The sequence below is a fragment of the Pagrus major genome, chromosome 1 (assembly GCF_040436345.1).
Source record: "Pagrus major chromosome 1, Pma_NU_1.0".
Classification (NCBI taxonomy): Eukaryota; Metazoa; Chordata; class Actinopteri; order Spariformes; family Sparidae; genus Pagrus; species Pagrus major.
Genome location: NC_133215.1, coordinates 4,456,681 through 4,474,418, shown reverse-complemented (window position 1 = coordinate 4,474,418; position 17,738 = coordinate 4,456,681). Strand labels below are relative to the sequence as shown.

Here is a 17,738-nt window from a genome sequence, read left to right as displayed (position 1 = left end):
TTGGTTTGATTTTACTGCAGAAACTTAAACACTGAAAGACTGAAACATCTGTGATGGACACATTTCTACAATCCTTCTTGTCCTTTTTTAGTAAATCAAATAAAGTCAAAGTCTTTGTCAGTTACCACTGAGGTTCCTTCCTGAATGCCACAAGTGTAAAAACATTTAGCTATAAACATGAATTATTTGTCAAATAGCCGAATTTAAAAGAACGAGAGCTTATTAGGAGGAAAGTACGGACAAACAAACAAACTCTCCTGGAAGCTTTTCATCTTTTTTAGGACATGAGTAGTCGTGCACTTCAGTGTCATGTGGTCAAAATGAGTATTACAAAATAAACACTTGAAAAAATGTTGATGAATGAAACCACACGAGCTTGGAAGAGGTGGCCACCATTTCGACTTTTTTCTCGAAGTGCATAATGAAAGAAAAAGCTTCCTCCTTAATACTACCAACTGAAGCAGTTCACTCAAATTGTCAATTTCAAACACGGCTTCAGCGTCAAAACTTCAGAAACTTCTGGCATGTTTTTCTCTTCACGTCTCTTTAAGTTTGGTTCGTGGGAATAAGTGTCTCAAAGCTGTTGATCACAGGAATTTAGTTTTAATTTGAAATTCTTCAGCACGCTCCTGGTTGTTTCTGGGCCGTACTCGTTCATACAAAACATGCAAGAGGTTATCAAAATGTTTTTATTTCCTCCTTTGTACAACTCGAAGATGTCACTTTGAACCTTGATATAATAAATAAGAAGTCATATAAAACTGCCAGAGAGGTTTTCACACATCGCCACCCTCCAATCAACAAAAACAACAGTCGTCATGAGAGAGAAATCATCAAACATATCCTACAGTCAGAGGAGACGGCACACAGGGGGGGGGATGAACAACAAAGATACTCACAAACACAATGTACGTCATCCAGCAGTATAATTTTGCGTATTGACACATTTACATAAACATACAGAGAAACTTTTCAGACTCGCGTCGTTGTTGCTTGGATAGAAATGTGGTTGGTAGGTTTGTACATATTCAGAGAGTTTTGAATTTTCTCAGATTTTACAGTACAGAGATGGCAAAACTGAGGTAAAATGAAACTTTCTCTGTAAAGGAGTTTCAAAAGGTGAGGTGTGCTGTTCAGTGTCCACCTTCGTGTCACTTTATAACCACAAAGATGGCGTCAAGAGAACAAAATTACTTTCCAAATGAGAGGATGAAGTTAAAAAAAATACAAACCAAGTGACAAAAAACCCAAATGGACAAATCTTCTGCTCCTGGTTTCTCCTCCAGTCTCTCAGTTTTCAGCTCTGGCCACTCCCCACATCTCAGTGGGGCCCTTCATGCTGGTGTCCTTCGCAGAAACCGGCGACGCCACCATGGGCTGGACGCACTGTGACGACTCACAGTAACCGTTCACACCGGGGGTACCGGGAGGCCCGGGAACGCCGGCTGTACCGGGAACACCGCGGGGTCCCCGCAAACCTTCACGACCGTCTTTACCGTAAGCTGGTCGACCGGGTTCACCTGAAAGAGACGAGGACTCATCATATATATCATACATATTTCAAAATGGGTTATTTTTGGTATTTTTTGATGTTATTCTGTGAATAATGTGTTTTTTTTGCAGAAATTGAGGACACGTTCTAAAATCAGGTGTCTTAGTCCTACTTGTCACTTTACCTGTTAGACCGGGGGCACCTGGTGCTCCTTTGGGTCCTCTCTCTGTGGGTCCTCTGTCCCCTTTGTCACCCTGATCACCTGCAGAGAGGAAAACATGATTATCACCACGAGGATACACGTAATTAAAGCTGCCAAATTTAGCTGCAGGTCGAGCTCAGACTTCACATCTCATCTGCTCCTTCATTAACATTAAGATGAACCTGACTGGTCTCTGAGGAGGAAGTGGGTCACTGCAGGATGGATATAAAAACCAAAGATTGACCGTGACATCTTCAGTCTCACAGTGTTGATTCATTTAAACATTTGCAGATGAGATCCTGCAGATGTTCAGGTTTGATTTTCACAAGATCACATTTGCAAATAGCTCATTTTTCTCTGCCAGGTCCGATTGCAAGACTCAAATCAGGATATCTGAGTACAGATCTGATACAAAGCTGTAATAATAATATATATCTGGTGAGGGCATCCTTCCATTTTATAAAAATATGCTTAAAAATGCCCCGCTCCTCTAATATATGGATATAAAAGCATTATAATAATCATAACTAAACTCACAAATCAGCATTATTATGACTACCGGTTAATCGGCAGGTCATCGATCAGTTTGGTCACTCGTTTACTCTTCTTGTTCATTTCTCAGACGTTCAGTCCAACAACCTTCTGACCGTAGAGCTGCTCATCTGATCAATACTTGTCCATTAGCGACACCGATATTAGAAATTCTGGTATCGACATATCTCCTGACGTACACACATTTTTTGCAATGATCCCTCAGATGTCGTCATCAAACACGATAAGATATTTTAATACCTTTTTCTGGCCGATATCAGACAGATCAATAGATCCGAATCTGAATCTCACCTTTGGGTCCTTTGCGACCCAGCAGCCCAGCCGGACCCTTCAGACCGGGCAGTCCTCTTGATCCGGTGTGTCCGGGGAAACCGTTCTCACCGGAGGGGCCTGGAGGTCCGGGCGGGCCAGGAGGACCGGGCAGCCCGGCGATGCCCGACTCGGGCCTGCTCAGGCTGGCTGCTAGCTGGGCCAGCTGCTCTGTGACACAGGACCACATGTTAGATGTTTATATGTAAAGATGAGACTTCAGCTGAGAGCCGGTCAAAACCTAAACTGTGTTCTGACTGACTGACTGAGACAATATGGGTTTTATGTATTTTTGTTTGGATGATTAACTAGACAGTGTCCTTACTGAGTATCAAGTACAAGTACTAATACACACACTGTAAAAATACTCTTAATATCCTAAAAGTATCAAAAGTAAAAACACTCAATGCAGAAAAATGCAGCGTTTGATTGTTTTTCATTGCAGATGAATACGCTGATTATTTTCTGAATTAAATTGAAAGATAAAAGTGAGAAATGTCGTCACAGTTAGTTCAGAGTGACGTCTAGTTTTGTCCGACAGTCAAATAATCGACATTACATTCAGACAAATGTAGGAAAATTAATCAGAGTTTATGTTCAGATCATTAAAGAAGCTGGTTGATTATCATTCAGTGTCAGTTTATTTTGCTTTATGCTTTTTCATTATCTGTAAATATTATTTTTTCTGTCTGTTACGCTTTTTATTTCTTTTTGAACGATTATTCTTGTCTGTCGTTTCTTGATCTTTACATATTCGATCAATCAAATCGAATCTAAAAATGTTGACGTTTTCTGTCTTTTCTAAGACGAGCGACAACAGCAGGTTGTCACATTTGAGAAGCTGAGATGTTTCAAAAATTAACCTAATATAATGAATCAGTCACCAGAACAGGTAAAATCTTCGTATGTTCCAGATGTTAAAATTGTAATCTTGTATCTTTTGCTGTCAGGAATATGTAGTGGAGTAAAAAGTAGATTATTTATCTCTTTAATGTGGCAGAGTAGAAGTGTAAAGTGTCATGTGGGGATACTCACACTGTTAAAAACAACTATCTTTCTGCTCTTTCTGAGAGTATCACAATGTTTACATACATATTTATTTATTTATTTATTCTTTTGCTTTTGATTAAAAGATAACGAGATAAAAGGTAGAAAGTACAGAACACAGACTTACTCATTCTGGTAAGAAGATGACACTTACCTTGCATTACCCTCATGCAGACTTGTTTGATGTGTGTGTCAGTTGGTGTTTTTCCCTGAACAAACACAGATTGCAGACAGTGATGATTCTTCTGTTCGTACAGTTTAATGAGCAAATGTGTCTCGAATATATTTAATTCCATAAAATAAAATACTTGATGAAAAAACAGCTTCCATCCAAACATTCTGTGTTTCTAAATTAAAACCTCTTTCAGCTCTGATTCAGGAGGAAGCTGTGAGAGATAAAAACACCTCACCGCTGGACCCTGTGTCCCGGGCAGGCCCGGCACCCCCATGTCGCCCTGCATGCCGCGAGGTCCCAGCTGGCCCTCTTTGCCCTCTTTGCCCGGCTGTCCTCGGCTGCCCTCGGGTCCTTTATTTCCCGTCTCGCCCGGTGGGCCCGTCTGCAATGAACAGCAGCAGGTAGACGAGAACGATTAGGACGACAGGTAGGACACACGCTGCTGGACACTCAACAACACAGTGACGAATATAAACATGTCATTTATTCTTTTGTTGGACTGAGATCAGGGACGTGTTGTAATCCCCTTTATATAATCAAGTGTTGAATGACTGAGCTCGTCGATGCTCCTTTCATACCCGATCATGAGCCGATCAGCTGTTACCAATCAACCTGTTCGGCTGTTAAATCTTCCAAACAGGTGTTTTTGGAGCATTCAACAACTGTCACAGTCTTTTGTCGCTCCTGTCCAAACTTGTTCGATGTAAATATATTGTTTATGATCACATTCTGTCCTAACGTGTCTGGAATCGGGGTTGTAAAATGAAAACGTCCTCTCAAAGGTCAAAGGAAGAGTGGAGCTATATAAATAAAAAGGCAAAAGGTGTCAGACAGGAGTTGCTGTTGTTGTTGTTTAACTGAAGAAAGTATCAGCTGTTTATGGCAAATTAAAAGATTTCCTGTAGCTGCAACAATGGGAATTATATCAGAAAACCAATAAGGACCTTATGAAGTGAAGTAAACAGGAGTTATTGTGATGTGGTTGTGATGCTTTGTGCAGGTGAACGTACCGATCCTTTCTCTCCTGGTTCTCCTTCATCACCCTGCAGAAGAAAAGACATGTAAATAACTGTTTGACTGCAGAAAGCTGCACCTTAACTTTATAATTTGACACCTCAGCTTCTCCAGACTTTATCAGACTCCCCAGAACCTCAAATTTAACTTTGTGGTTTCACACAGATGTTTTCTTTTTGTTTTGTCCTCAGTAGAGAGATACTACCGTCTGCATGAGAGTCAAAAGCAGGTGTTTCAGTAGTCGATCACTCACCAGTTCTCCTCTATCTCCTGCTGTTCCTTCAGAACCGGCAGCTCCCTAAAATAAAGACACATGACAGACTTTTAGCACTTTGTTTGCTCTCAAGTCTCAACACTGTGATCAGTAACAGAGTTTAACTAGCAGCTGAAACACACCTGCTCTCCCTTTGGACCATCCAGACCGACGGCACCCTGAGAGAAAAAACACAAGTAATTAAAATAAGTTTTTTCTTTTCAACATAACGTTAGTGGAAGTGTTGTTATTGATGAGATGTGACAGCATCAAACGTGCAATTCAGGTGAATTAGATGTAAACACTGATGAAAAAAGTCAGTTAAATTGTATGCAAGTTTGTGCGTGACGCCGGGGTTTCTGCCTGGAAGTTATCATGAACAAACATTGGGATTCAGAACTGGAAAAAGTGGATCATCTCGATCCAGAATGAACCACAGTAACATGTGACACATTAGTGTTTATCATGTGTCTCTTACTCTGTCGCCCTTCTGGCCACGATAACCAGCAGGACCAGGAAGTCCAGGAAGGCCCGGATCCCCTCTGCCTCCCTGTTTCAAACACACACAGAAATAAATAGTTAAATACACAGAAGACCGACTGTGTGTGTGTGTGTGTGTGTGTGTGTGTGTGTGTGTGTGTGTGTGTGTGTGTGTGGATGTGAAGCTTCAGACGTTACCTCCCCCCACCTGAACCTGACCACATCGACAGAGAAAATAAAAACATCTCAGTGAGGCTGGAAGGTCCTGAAGAACCCCCCAACCCTCCACCCTCCATCCACCCTCCCTACATGTTTCTGGGTGTGTGTGGGCGCTGATTGTGGCGTACAGTGGGGCGACTGGTTTCAGGCATTCCTGGGGAACAGAGAGCTCTTTCAGGGCCTCTCAGCTTCTTTTTCCTGCCCTGAATCCCCCCTGAGCTGCAGAAAAAACCCCCACGGGGCTTTCAGATTCCTGTAACAAGGGGCCATTCATGCCCTGCTCACCGGCGGATTAGAGACTTAAACTGCGGCGACTGAAGTTCAGAAGGACCTGACACTCTTTAATAAAAGCGTGGCACGAGCATTCAGGTCCCAGATACAAGGTTTGTCTTGGTGAATGATCCTCATGTTGAATAATACGTTCAGGAGAGGAGATGGTGTTTATGAACACTGATTCTGGTTTTGTATTTCAGGAACCAATCTCGTACTTTGATAGAGTCCAGGTTTCAGAGCTGAGCAGAAAAGTTCAGCTGCTACTCAGAGTAACTGTCGATCACATGGAGGAGATTATGTTTTCATATTTTCAACCTGATTGAACAGTTTTCACTCTTTCTTGTTTCATCCACGTTCTCATTTTCTTCTGATCTTCAACCTCTTTTCCTTTAACAAACATAATTTACCATAATCCTGTTGTTTCCCTCTCAGGTTTAATTAGTTTGACAGAAACAGGAACTTTTCTAACTCTCTTAGTTTGTTGTTGATCCAGGTTTGGTTTTCTTGCCATGTGACAATTTTCATTTTCTAAATCCATAAGTATGAAACTAACAGGGACGAGGTTAATCCCAAAAGTACTTACTTATTTGTTGTAACGAGTAACATTATGTGTTTGTTCTGCAATTCAAGCAATCTGTTATTAAGTTAGTTTTTCATAAAAGTAATCTGTTGCTGGAAAAATGTCTTTTTCTTTTGTTCCTTTTGTCGCCACAAAGATAAAATAGCGAGCAGTTAGCGAGCTAATTCAATGTAGCGAGACAGCAGAGAGGACAGCATTAATGTCATGGAAGTGTCCCCATTATTTTGAATTTTTTGGGGGCGAAAAGGACGAGAACATCACGGTGAAATGCAAGTTTAATCTTTTTTAATCTCTTTTCACGCTGGTTAAAAACTCACCAACATCCACTGACATCTGACTTTTGTCTTTACTGGGAAATCGTCCGATCAGCTCTCATTCCTGACTCTGCGGCAGGGCCGGGTTATTTATTGGCTCCAGCTCCGATCAGTAATGACAGTGATGAGAAGGTGACACCCGGGTGGACACCCTGATATTAGCTCCTGTTCTGGTGCGATACTCTTCTCTTCTAAAGCAGTGCTCGATCATCGTTCATTCAACCCACCCACATATGATGATAGAGATACGTGACAACACACTCTTCATTCAAACTGTTTGAACTTTGACCTGTAAAATACATAAATCCTGCCCCTTTGTGATAGAGGGAGATGTGCTCAACAGCTTGTTTTTGCAGGTAAATATATGTTTTCCAATCCTGATCTGACCTTTTCCCTCATTCTGTACATATTCACTTCTTTAGATAACAACACTGAATCCCAATTTACTCTTTTGTCTCTGACCAAACTCTCCTGTCACCTGCAACCTGTACAGCTCCAGAGATGATTATATGATTATATTCTCTGACACTGTGTCGGTCACTCATGTGGTGCCGATGTGTTGAGGACTGAAGACTTTATCCTTTAAACCCTCTCTCAGGTCTTACCCGGGCTCCTGGTGCTCCTGCAGGCCCGTCGTGTCCTCTCGGTCCTCGTTCACCCTAAAAAAAGAGAAAAGAAAAAGTAGAATCTGCATAGAAACACAAAAAGACCGATAAATATATCCGAGCATCATGGAATTAAATATTTTAAATCCAGAGCTGCGCATGATTGATATTTCTGACCGATCAGTAGAGCTGCGATGATTTATCGATCAGAATAAAAGTTGTCGTAATGAAAAACTCCCCTGTGCCTCATCAGGATGAGTGACACAGGCTGGGGCAGGAAGTGAAGGGAAAGAGGGCGGGACTAACAATATATATTTCCTGTTTTATGAAGAAAAAGAAACTGTATCTTGCAGCTTTAAGTGAAATGTAGATGCAGCTGACTCACTGTTCCTCCTCTGGGTCCGACAGGTCCGACCTCGCCCTGATCGCCACGCTCGCCCTGCAAACAAATGAGACATCGAATCAGGAAAATTCCCTCAAACCAAATAAAAGTCCAGAGACTGAACGTTAGCAGCTAGTTTAATGTGCATTTTAAATTGCTTTGAACTCACTTGTTTCCCTGGAGACCCCATCATTCCTACAACACCTGGATCACCTGTGACACCCTGGTGACAGAGACAGCGCAGTTTATTTTTACAACATAGACATGACCGTCAGTTACAGAAGAAGAGGTAATTGAATAAATTGTCCTGATCGTACCTTTAACCCACCCTGGCCTTTTTGGCCATAAGCGCCGGGCAAACCCTACAAGAAGAAAAAATGGTATAAAACATCAACGTCTGAGCTCACGAGGACAAATCTCACACTGTTAATGACGAGTCAGGGATGGTTTGAGGTCAGAGGTCACACTTACAGGAAGTCCTTGTGGGCCAGCATCACCTGGAGCCCCACTTTTACCAGGAAGACCCTAAAAAACAACAGAAACGAAGTGTAAAGGGCACAAAATCTCTGATCCACACATTTCTCAGTTCCTATGGTGGTGATAAATGTTTTGCAGAATCAAATCACTGACACACACTCCTCTGAAATGTTTAAAATACTGTATATACTGGTTACCTTGGATCCTGGCAGGCCAGGTATTCCCTCACGGCCATCAGGACCAGCGAGGCCCTGTCGACAGAGAAGATGATAGTTGTTAATATAAATGTGTCTCGTCATGTGTCAATGAAAAAACACTCAGTCAGTTGAAATGGTGCTCAGCATCCTAAAGCAGTGAGGACGTTAAATGTCCCCGACAACCTCTGTAGTCTCATTTAGACACTTGTTAGCAACCGCTAACCGTTTCTAACACACAGAAGAGCTTTATAATTAAACTGTGGGACATTTAAAATATCTTCAGCCTGTGTTAATCACAGACATTTAACCAAAAACCCATATCAATAAGTCCTTGCTTTTGTTTGTCCCTCCAAGGGAAAAGTTTGGGACTCATTTGGGCGGGTACGACTGGACAGACAGGAACAGGATTTATTGATAGATAAGAGGACGCAGTGCTTACAGGCTCTCCTTCTGGTCCTGGCACTCCTCTGATTCCAGCTGGACCTCGCTCCCCCTGTAAAGAGACGAAGAAGATAACATAACACAAAGTAATTAACACGTAGGCAGGAGAAACACAAGACGCAGACGTACAGACAGACCCTGATGACGTCATTGAAGGAGCGTTTTCACTGCTCCAGAAATCAGTGTGTTGGTGTTTTTACCTGCACTCCGGCCGGCCCGACCTCACCGATGGCTCCTCTCTGGCCGGAATCGCCCTAAAAACAAATCACCAGATTTTATCAGCATTTTGTCTTAATAACGATGAGGAGGGTCGACAGAGGTGAGTCGGAGACGGGTACTCACTGGGCCTCCCTGGATTCCCTGAGGACCGACGTCACCAGGTTTTCCACGAGGACCCTGTTTGTAAAGAAGGAACGTTGTTGTATTCAGTAAAAGGTGAATTAATTAATAAACAACAATAAAAAGTAAAGAGATTTTTTAGCAGGCTGACGATTAATAAAATCCGATTAAAAGATCAAATTTGAGTCAAAACATGTAAACGCAGATGACTGAAGATGACTGGGGCTGATAGAAGTTGCATTCTTTAATGAGCTTTTATTTTGAAATTTTCTTTGTTGGAGATTTAAAGGTTGGCTCTCGTGTGTCTCGTCCTGATTGGATAATTGACAATCAGACATTATTTGTGTGTATATATAACCCATCATGATGAATTTCACAATATGGATCATCGCCATCTTGTGTTTGTTTTTGTGTTTTTGGAGCCAGAAGTGACCATATTTGGACGGGAGGGTGGAGCTGGGGAGGATACGACTGCGAGGACACGCCGTGGTTGTGACTTTTCAATCGCAAATTAAATCATAAATCATCGTAAATTAACTTTTACATTGAGGAGGCTGCAAACTGTCCGTGTCAAATAAACAAATAAACAAATAATTAAATGAACGAGGTGGCCACGCCCTGAAACACGCCCCGCTTTATCGTCTATTTTACTCTAAATGGGATCACGATTCACAAAACGAACGTCGTGCTGTGTTGAAGACGACTTGAGACGAGAGATTAGAAGGGTCATTTTCTCATAAGCCTACACACAATCAGACTTGTTTTTGCAACCAGTGTGCTCGTTAGCTTCAATTTTCCAACTTTGTCCATGAATCCATGAAACTGTGTGTGCAGTGTGTGTGTGTGTGTGTGTGTGTGTGTGTGTGTCAGCTCTTACCCTGTCACCTTTGCCGCCCAATATTCCTGGGAGGCCTCTTGATCCACCTGGGCCCTAAAATTACTCAGCGGACAGAGGAAAAGAGACGAAGATGTCCGATGTTAATATGTTTTGACTGAGAGGAGTCGTCTCATCAGAAACGTGGAGAGAGAAGAGTGAAATATTATTACTGGTAGTCCTTGAGCTCCGACATCACCCGGCACTCCCTGATCGCCCTCCTCTCCCTGAAAGAGAACGAAGCTGTGAAAGATCTGAAATTTCTGTTTTCATCAAATTCAGCGTTATTTAGTTTTGTCAAATGTACAAAAAAAAAGTGTGTTTTATTCTATGGAAGCCCATTTGTGTCAGTAAAAGAAAAAAATAAGATGAAAACTTACTTTTAATTATAGATAATAATCCTATGGCAAGTCATAATTATGAGAAAAGAGTCAAAATTACAACTTTTTATGTTTTAAATGTGACTTTAGTCTCTTTATTTCAACTTTTCATCTCATAATGACTTTTAATCTCATAATACTGACTTTCTCTGTTATAATATTGATTTATTATTACATAATTTCGACTTTCTATCTCATAGTTTTATCTCATGTTCTCATGGTAAACCATGATTATGACATGAAAAGTCATGAGATTAGAAAAAGTATAAGAAATAAGCTTATTTATTTCATGATTCTGACTTTTAATCTCATAATACCAACTTTCTTTCTTATAATTCTGACATATTTTATCATAATTACGACTTTATATGTCTTAGTTTTATCTCATATTCCCATGGTAAATCATAATTATGAGATAAAAAGTCAGAACTATACACATTTTTTATAGAAAATATATAACGTTGACTTTTTGTCATTTTTTACATAATATGAGCATTATTTTTATTATAAATGCTAATTTTTAATCCTTCCTTGTACCCTGTACTTCCACACATATCAGGGTCTCGACAGCACATTAATAAATCCGTTTCAGTTCAGACAATTCTCAAGAGAAATGTGTTTGCATGTTATCTGTTGCAGAAATCGATCACAGAGGCTGCACAGTGTGAACGGAGAGGACGTTACCTTGTGTCCTTGTCTTCCAGGCTCACCAGATTCACCCTTAACCCCTTTGTGGCCCTACAGGCAGGAACAACAAGTTAAATGTATCTGTTTTAAAAGCATTTAGCAAAACGGTCTCATTAAAAAGAGTTACAGATGTGAAATAAACACACAAACGATGTCACAGAGAGGAAGTAACATCAGCACAGGAGGTATTTCACTCACTTTCATGCCGGGGAGACCGGGATGTCCGGTCAGACTGGAGGGGCAGGCGTTGGGACACTGAAAAACACAACAGCCTATTTGAGGTCATGGAAGAGCCCTGCCACCAGGGGGCTCCACTGACAGTGACTGGGGCGTTTATGTAAAGTTATATTTGTGAAGGCAGAAAGCAGTTTTTGTTGAAATGGTTGTAGATGTAAGTAAATGTTACTTTGGGGTCAAACTTACCAGGTCCTCGCCTTGATACACACCTGGAGGACCCTGAAGAGAAAACACAAGGTGGTTCAGCTTAAAATGTTACTTTAGGTTATGATTTTAAGTGATTGTCTTCGTCTAACGTCCCACAGTGTCACACAGTGTTTCTCACTGAGAGCTGACCGTTGACTCACCTGCCACAGTGAATGTAAATAAATAACACTTCTCCTTCAACGTTAATAATCAGTGTGGTAAAGTTCAACATCAGTGGAGACAGATGTTTTGATATTTACCCGTGGCCCGGCAGCACCTGGAAGCCCAACTTGACCTCTCTTGCCTCTCGCTCCCTGTGTGAGATAAAGAAGTCTTTATTAATACAGTGTACAAGGACAAAAACATCTGGGTTTGTCCTTTCTGGGCTACTGTAGAAACAGATTCCCACACACTGGACCTTAAATGTTTATGTTCGTATGACAGTCAGAGATAGATGGCAATCGACCTATTGAGTCGTTTCGGTGCGAGGATGTGTTTATTGATTAGGTTTGTCGTGTTTTACTTGAATTTAAACTTGACAGGCTCTACATGCTGTAACTGAAGTGGTCAGTGTACTCACAGGTGCTCCGACTTTGCCCAGTTCACCTGGCAGTCCGTCTGTACCGGGGATACCCTGTGGACGAAATGTGTGATGAACAGTCTGTTACACGAAGCCTCGGACACTGTGACATAGATTATGTTTAATCAGTGTATAACAGCCTGGGACACATAAATACAGCCATGTTAAAGAGTAACTTTACACCATCTGTAAGGCTTGTTTTTGCTGCCCTCTGGTGGTGGAAGCTGTCACCTTGCTTGCTGTGATGTCAGAGTGTACTCGTGGGTGTGGTCAGTACTCAGTGACATCACAGAAGAGGTCAGTATGAGATGGTCGATCCAAAACAGGAAGTAAACAGGCAAGAAAAATAAAAAAACTTTTCAACTCGGTCTTTTTGGACCTTATTTTCAGTGGTGGAAAGTACCGTGCCGTACTTAAGTACAATTTTGGGGTACTTGTACTTAAAATACTAAAGTACAAGTACCTCACAAAGATATTAACACATCTTTAAATTCTTGTTTGAAGAAAATTAGGTTTTAAAGGCAAAAATTAGACCAAATGATTTTCTTCTTTTTTTGCAGCTTCCTTTCTGTGCAGTATCCCCACTAACAGCCTTTAAACTGAACCACTAACCATAATATTTAACTTTAAACACATCGTGTATAAAGTGTGATATTGTACTCACATCGAGCCCGTCAGGTCCGACACCCTGTGAGAGAGAAATAATGGATTGACAGTGTCAGACTGAGACTCAAGCACAGTGTTTATGTTGTTTTCATACGTCAGTTGTTAAGGAAAATGCTGCTACGCTGTTTTTTTACGACACAGGGTTAAGTTAATAATTACTGAACTATCATTTTTGGGTGACCTTTTCCTTTAAGTAAAGAGGGTCTGAGGTGTTTTTCCCCCCAAAACCGACCTGCGGAAGTTAAATTCAGGTTAATATTTGTACTTACAGGCTCCCCAGGAGGCCCTCGTGCACCAGCATCTCCCTGAAAACAAACAAGAACAGAAATGTTAAATCAGAAATAACAGGAGGAACAATATTTATATACACAGATGCTCAGAGTTCGGCCTTAAAGAAAAGATTTGCCCACCAGCTCATCCATCCATCCATTCATCCATTCATTCAGTTCATCAGTTTATTTAAATGTGTTGATGTTGAACTTACTTTTGGCCCTTTGAGGCCTGATGTGCCTGGATCTCCAGGAGGTCCAACAGGTCCCTACAAAGATGACACAAAACACTTTAAAAACACTTTAAGATAAATTCTTTACAGTGAACGCTGAACGACACACGGACGCTTTAAAACTGATGAAATATGTGAAACCTGTTGTAAAATCAAGAAAGTTTCACGTTATTGATTCTTCTAAGTTAATCACAACATGATTTTCGTGATTTAAATGGAAACCTGCAGACAACGACACTCAACTTACAACTTAACATCAGTGTGTTTAATACTTTATTAGAGAGAAAATGATACCAGAACCACTTTACAGGTCTTAACCAGCGTTACAACATCAGAGACGAGGTCTTTATTACAGTGGACCTGAACCATCAGGTTGGACTGAGTGTCACTAATTATATCTTTCAGGTCAAATCAGCAGTTTAACAGGTCGGTTCTGTTGGGTCTCAGTTCTGGTCTTTGTTTCTGTTGGTTATGATCATTGCAACAACAAACAACAAGCTTCAACAGAGCCAGATGTGGCAGCAAACAAAGACTTGAGAAGAAAATCAGATCAGTTGTAAACAGGCCAGTTTACAGTTCAGCCAGATTATCTCAATCCTTATGTTCTTCTACCCGACCTGAACCCAACGGATCCAGGCTAAGTTTCAGGTTTTGGGTCACATTCGGACCGTTGTGTTGTGTAAAGCTTTGGGCTCTGGTCTGCGTCACTTAGTCAATCAAAATAAAATTAATTGCCAGCTATTGTCAGAAAAATGCCAGCTATTGTCCAGTTCCAGCTTCTTAAATGTGAAGATTCTGACAGTCAATGAGGAGTCTTTGGGTTTTTGGACTGTTGGTTGGACAAAAGAAGAAAGATGACGCCCTGATTAATCCATAATTAAAATAATGGTTAGTTGCAGCTCTAACTAGGAAACAAGGACATTTCTCTCTTCCTCTCTGACGGAGCAGATCCTCTGTGTTCATGTGTGTCTGCTGCATGTAATCTGATAAACTGCCTCAAGTGATATCACTCAGTGGCATTGTGGGTAATGTAGGCGGCAGGGTTTGAAAAGGATGTGTGGAATAATAAGTGATATCTCCGGTTCTGCTGTATCGATTTTGATCATTTTGTTTTTAAACTGTCCATAATGAGTCCAGCAGACTGCTTTTCAACACTTGGAGCCTACATTACCCACAATGCAACTTTATCAGATTATATACAGCTTCCTCTGGAGTTAACCTTTAAGTACATTCAATTTGGTGAGATGAAGTCATAGTTAATGATAGAAATGAAAAAAATAGGAAAATATCACCCAAGTTGTAAAAAAAATATGAATTAATAAATAAATTCCTTGTGTCAAAGTTATGAAACTTTCATCTGTGGAGAAATCTAATGATAATGAGGAGGCGTGGCCTTTTCCTTCCATTCTTTAGCTCCTCCCCTCACCTGTCTCCCCCATAAATAACCTGACAACACTCCAGCTAAAAGCAAAACTAGAAAATCACAGCAAAAAGTCGCCTTCACCCTCAGAAAAATGGAAACATGCCCCCTCAGATAATCAATATATTCGGACTGGATCTGGAACTATTTTACAGAATCTGGTCTTTTTGCTTCTTCTTCTTCTTCTTCTTCTTCTTCGATTTCTTAAAGTCTGATTGGTTAAAATGTTGCCGTACTTTAAAACCTTTCCTCTCTTTCCTCTCATGAAGCTGCCGCTCTGTTCTCAGCACCGTCACCGCAGCAGACGGCCGACACACTGACTCCATTCTGCCACCGCCTCTCCCAGCGTACGCTTCAGTCCTGTCAGCCATCTCTGGGCAGCCGAGCCCCCCCTGCACACCCCTGCACACCCCTGCACACCCCCCCACCTCACACAAAAAGACCCCTGTTTCTGTCAGGAAGCCACTCGAGACTCTCCCCTAAATAGTCGTATTGATTTAATTTTTTTGAACCCAGTGGAAGCCAAGACAAACTGCTCACACAGCAGCAGATCTGAATATCTCAGATCTTACAGAGAGTCACTACAGACACAGTGACTCATCCGCTGGATTAAAGGAGCCTTCATTCAAATTTAAACACAATCTTTTTGTTATTTTTGTTTTTTCTCTCTGAGGAGAAGAAACCAGTCTGTTCCCCGACGAGACTCTCGACATGTTGTTTCACTTACATCTGCGCCTGGAAGGCCTGCAGCTCCAGGAGCTCCGTCTCTGCCGTCGTCTCCATCAGCGCCCTGGAAGCAGAAGTTTGATTTTAGTTCATGAATCTTAAAGCGTCCGTTGAACATTTCTGTATTAGAAAGGAGAAAGTTAAAGTCCACTCACTGGTCCTCCGTTCACTGTGGAGTCTTCTCCTCTGTCGCCCTGAGGACACATGAACAACATGTTCAGATGATTATTCAATATCAAAAAGTCCAATCGAAGACTTTTTATGATGAGTTTTCTCGTTGCACAGGGTTTTATCTACCACTCAGCACTCTGGGGTCATGAAGCTCTTCTAAACTGACGTGTTCTGGTGGCTCGGCCATCACTTCACTCCCGGGTTTTTATCCTCATATTCTTGTTCCTCAACACATTTAAATTGAAGCAAAGTCTTTATTTTGGGTGCACTGACGGGGACTTGAACTCTGATTGTTTTATTTCTAAAACTCTGACAATGATCCTGTTGTTGCAGATTCAGGAACTAAAGAAAAACAGCCAATTTAAACATGATACATATTTGAGTTTACTGAATACAGTTTTGGAACTAACTATGAATTAAACACTGAAGCTTCAACTTCAAGCAGTCATTGGATCTTTTCTCAGCCCATCGTGCAACATTTCATCTTTTAGTTTCAGTTAAAAAATGACCTGATGTAGTTTTAACTCATGTGAGGTGAATTAATCTGAGAGGAGAAGATGGTTTGGAGAGTGTAACATCACAGCTCACAGTGAAGGTGAATGTATTCAGGATGAAGTCATGTGAAGATGTTTTTATTGCTGTAGGACTTCACTGCTGCTTTTTCTCCTTCTTGTGTGAAAACAATGAAAAGCAGCTTCACTGAGCTGATTAACCCAGAAGTGAGCTGATCCGCAGCTTTGACCCACATCTGAACACTGAAGTTTATAACTGAGATGAAACTGCGACTCACATCGATGCCGTCCACTCCGGGAACGCCAGATACTCCTGCCGGCCCCACGGGGCCTCTGGGACCGACCGGGCCCCTCTGTAGAACAAACACACACACACATCAGATTTTTTTCTCACTGAAATTCATCTCTAAATATCATCCACCAGCACCACCACTGCTGCTGCTGCTGGTGGTGCTGCTGCTGCTGGTGGTGCTGCTGCTGCTGCTGGTGGTGGTGGTGGACGGGCATCTCACACAGAGTCTCATTGTTTGGGTGATGTGAGGGGAAAGGTCATGAAACTAAACCTGGTTTCCCATTATAGTCCCATTACACCGCCTAAGTAACGGCATGTGTTCTGATTACTGCTGCTGTCTGGACCTTATTGGTACCAGGTGTGCACACTGAGATGAATGGACAACGTTTTTTTTTTAAGATAAACTTTATAAAGAAATTGGCTTTAAATTCACCAAATATCACCAACCAGATTTTATAAACAGCTCGAACAATAAAAAAAATATGTAACACAAACACACGTTGTGAAAGAAAATCCAAAACTAAAACCAGAAAAGTATTTAAAGTCCACTTCAGTCCCTAAAAAATGTTATAGAGATTAGAGGGATTTAATTTAAGCGCATTAAAGTATAGAAACATACAGAGTTAGTTTTCATGATCATATGAAAAAAAATGGGGAAAAAACATACTAAAAAGTATAATGAACAACATCTACTCCTCTCAGAGGAACATAGATAATCTGAAAGGTCCAGTAGAAAATATTATAACATATAGTTAAGATACAAAATCATAAATCTCAGATTCTATATCATCAGAAAACACAGGAAATAAAACAGTATAAAGTAGAGTCAGCTCTCTATAAGTGCCTGAAGAGCATCTACAGGAATATCACAGGATGAAGCAGAGAAAAGACGGAGCACCTATCTCTCACCTGAGCCGAGCAAATCAGCACGATTTGTAGTAAAATCACCAGCAGAGACTCTCGACAGATCCTGGAGAGAGCCATGATCTTCCCAGGGCCGAGGAAGACGCCAAAAGTCCCTTTTTCCCAGATTAGACGGGGCTCACGGACGGTCCACCTGTCAGACTCCCCCCTGACTGAAACCCCACCGCCTGCTGGAAGGGGAGGATGTTAGAAAGTCCTGATTATTCATGAGAAGCTGAGGCTCGGCAGGA

At 41.4% G+C, this 17,738-nt stretch overlaps 1 protein-coding gene across 1 annotated transcript; it reads right to left on the bottom strand.

Annotated features, from left to right (window-relative positions):
- Nucleotides 1–1,290: 1,290 nt before the first annotated feature.
- On the bottom strand, nucleotides 1,291–17,568 carry col9a1a (collagen, type IX, alpha 1a). Its single transcript, XM_073473192.1, has 32 exons — nucleotides 17,494–17,568; nucleotides 16,571–16,645; nucleotides 15,765–15,803; nucleotides 15,611–15,673; nucleotides 13,446–13,499; nucleotides 13,231–13,266; nucleotides 12,960–12,983; nucleotides 12,296–12,349; nucleotides 11,976–12,029; nucleotides 11,716–11,748; nucleotides 11,491–11,547; nucleotides 11,290–11,343; nucleotides 10,399–10,452; nucleotides 10,229–10,282; nucleotides 9,355–9,408; nucleotides 9,213–9,266; nucleotides 9,011–9,064; nucleotides 8,572–8,625; nucleotides 8,369–8,422; nucleotides 8,215–8,259; nucleotides 8,067–8,120; nucleotides 7,901–7,954; nucleotides 7,516–7,569; nucleotides 5,523–5,594; nucleotides 5,188–5,223; nucleotides 5,045–5,089; nucleotides 4,788–4,820; nucleotides 4,013–4,159; nucleotides 3,757–3,811; nucleotides 2,538–2,726; nucleotides 1,677–1,754; nucleotides 1,291–1,520 (listed from the first exon to the last, which is right to left on the bottom strand). The coding sequence occupies exons 1-32, from the start codon at nucleotides 17,566–17,568 to the stop codon at nucleotides 1,291–1,293; spliced, it is 2,088 nt and encodes a 695-aa protein (XP_073329293.1).
- Nucleotides 17,569–17,738: the final 170 nt, after the last annotated feature.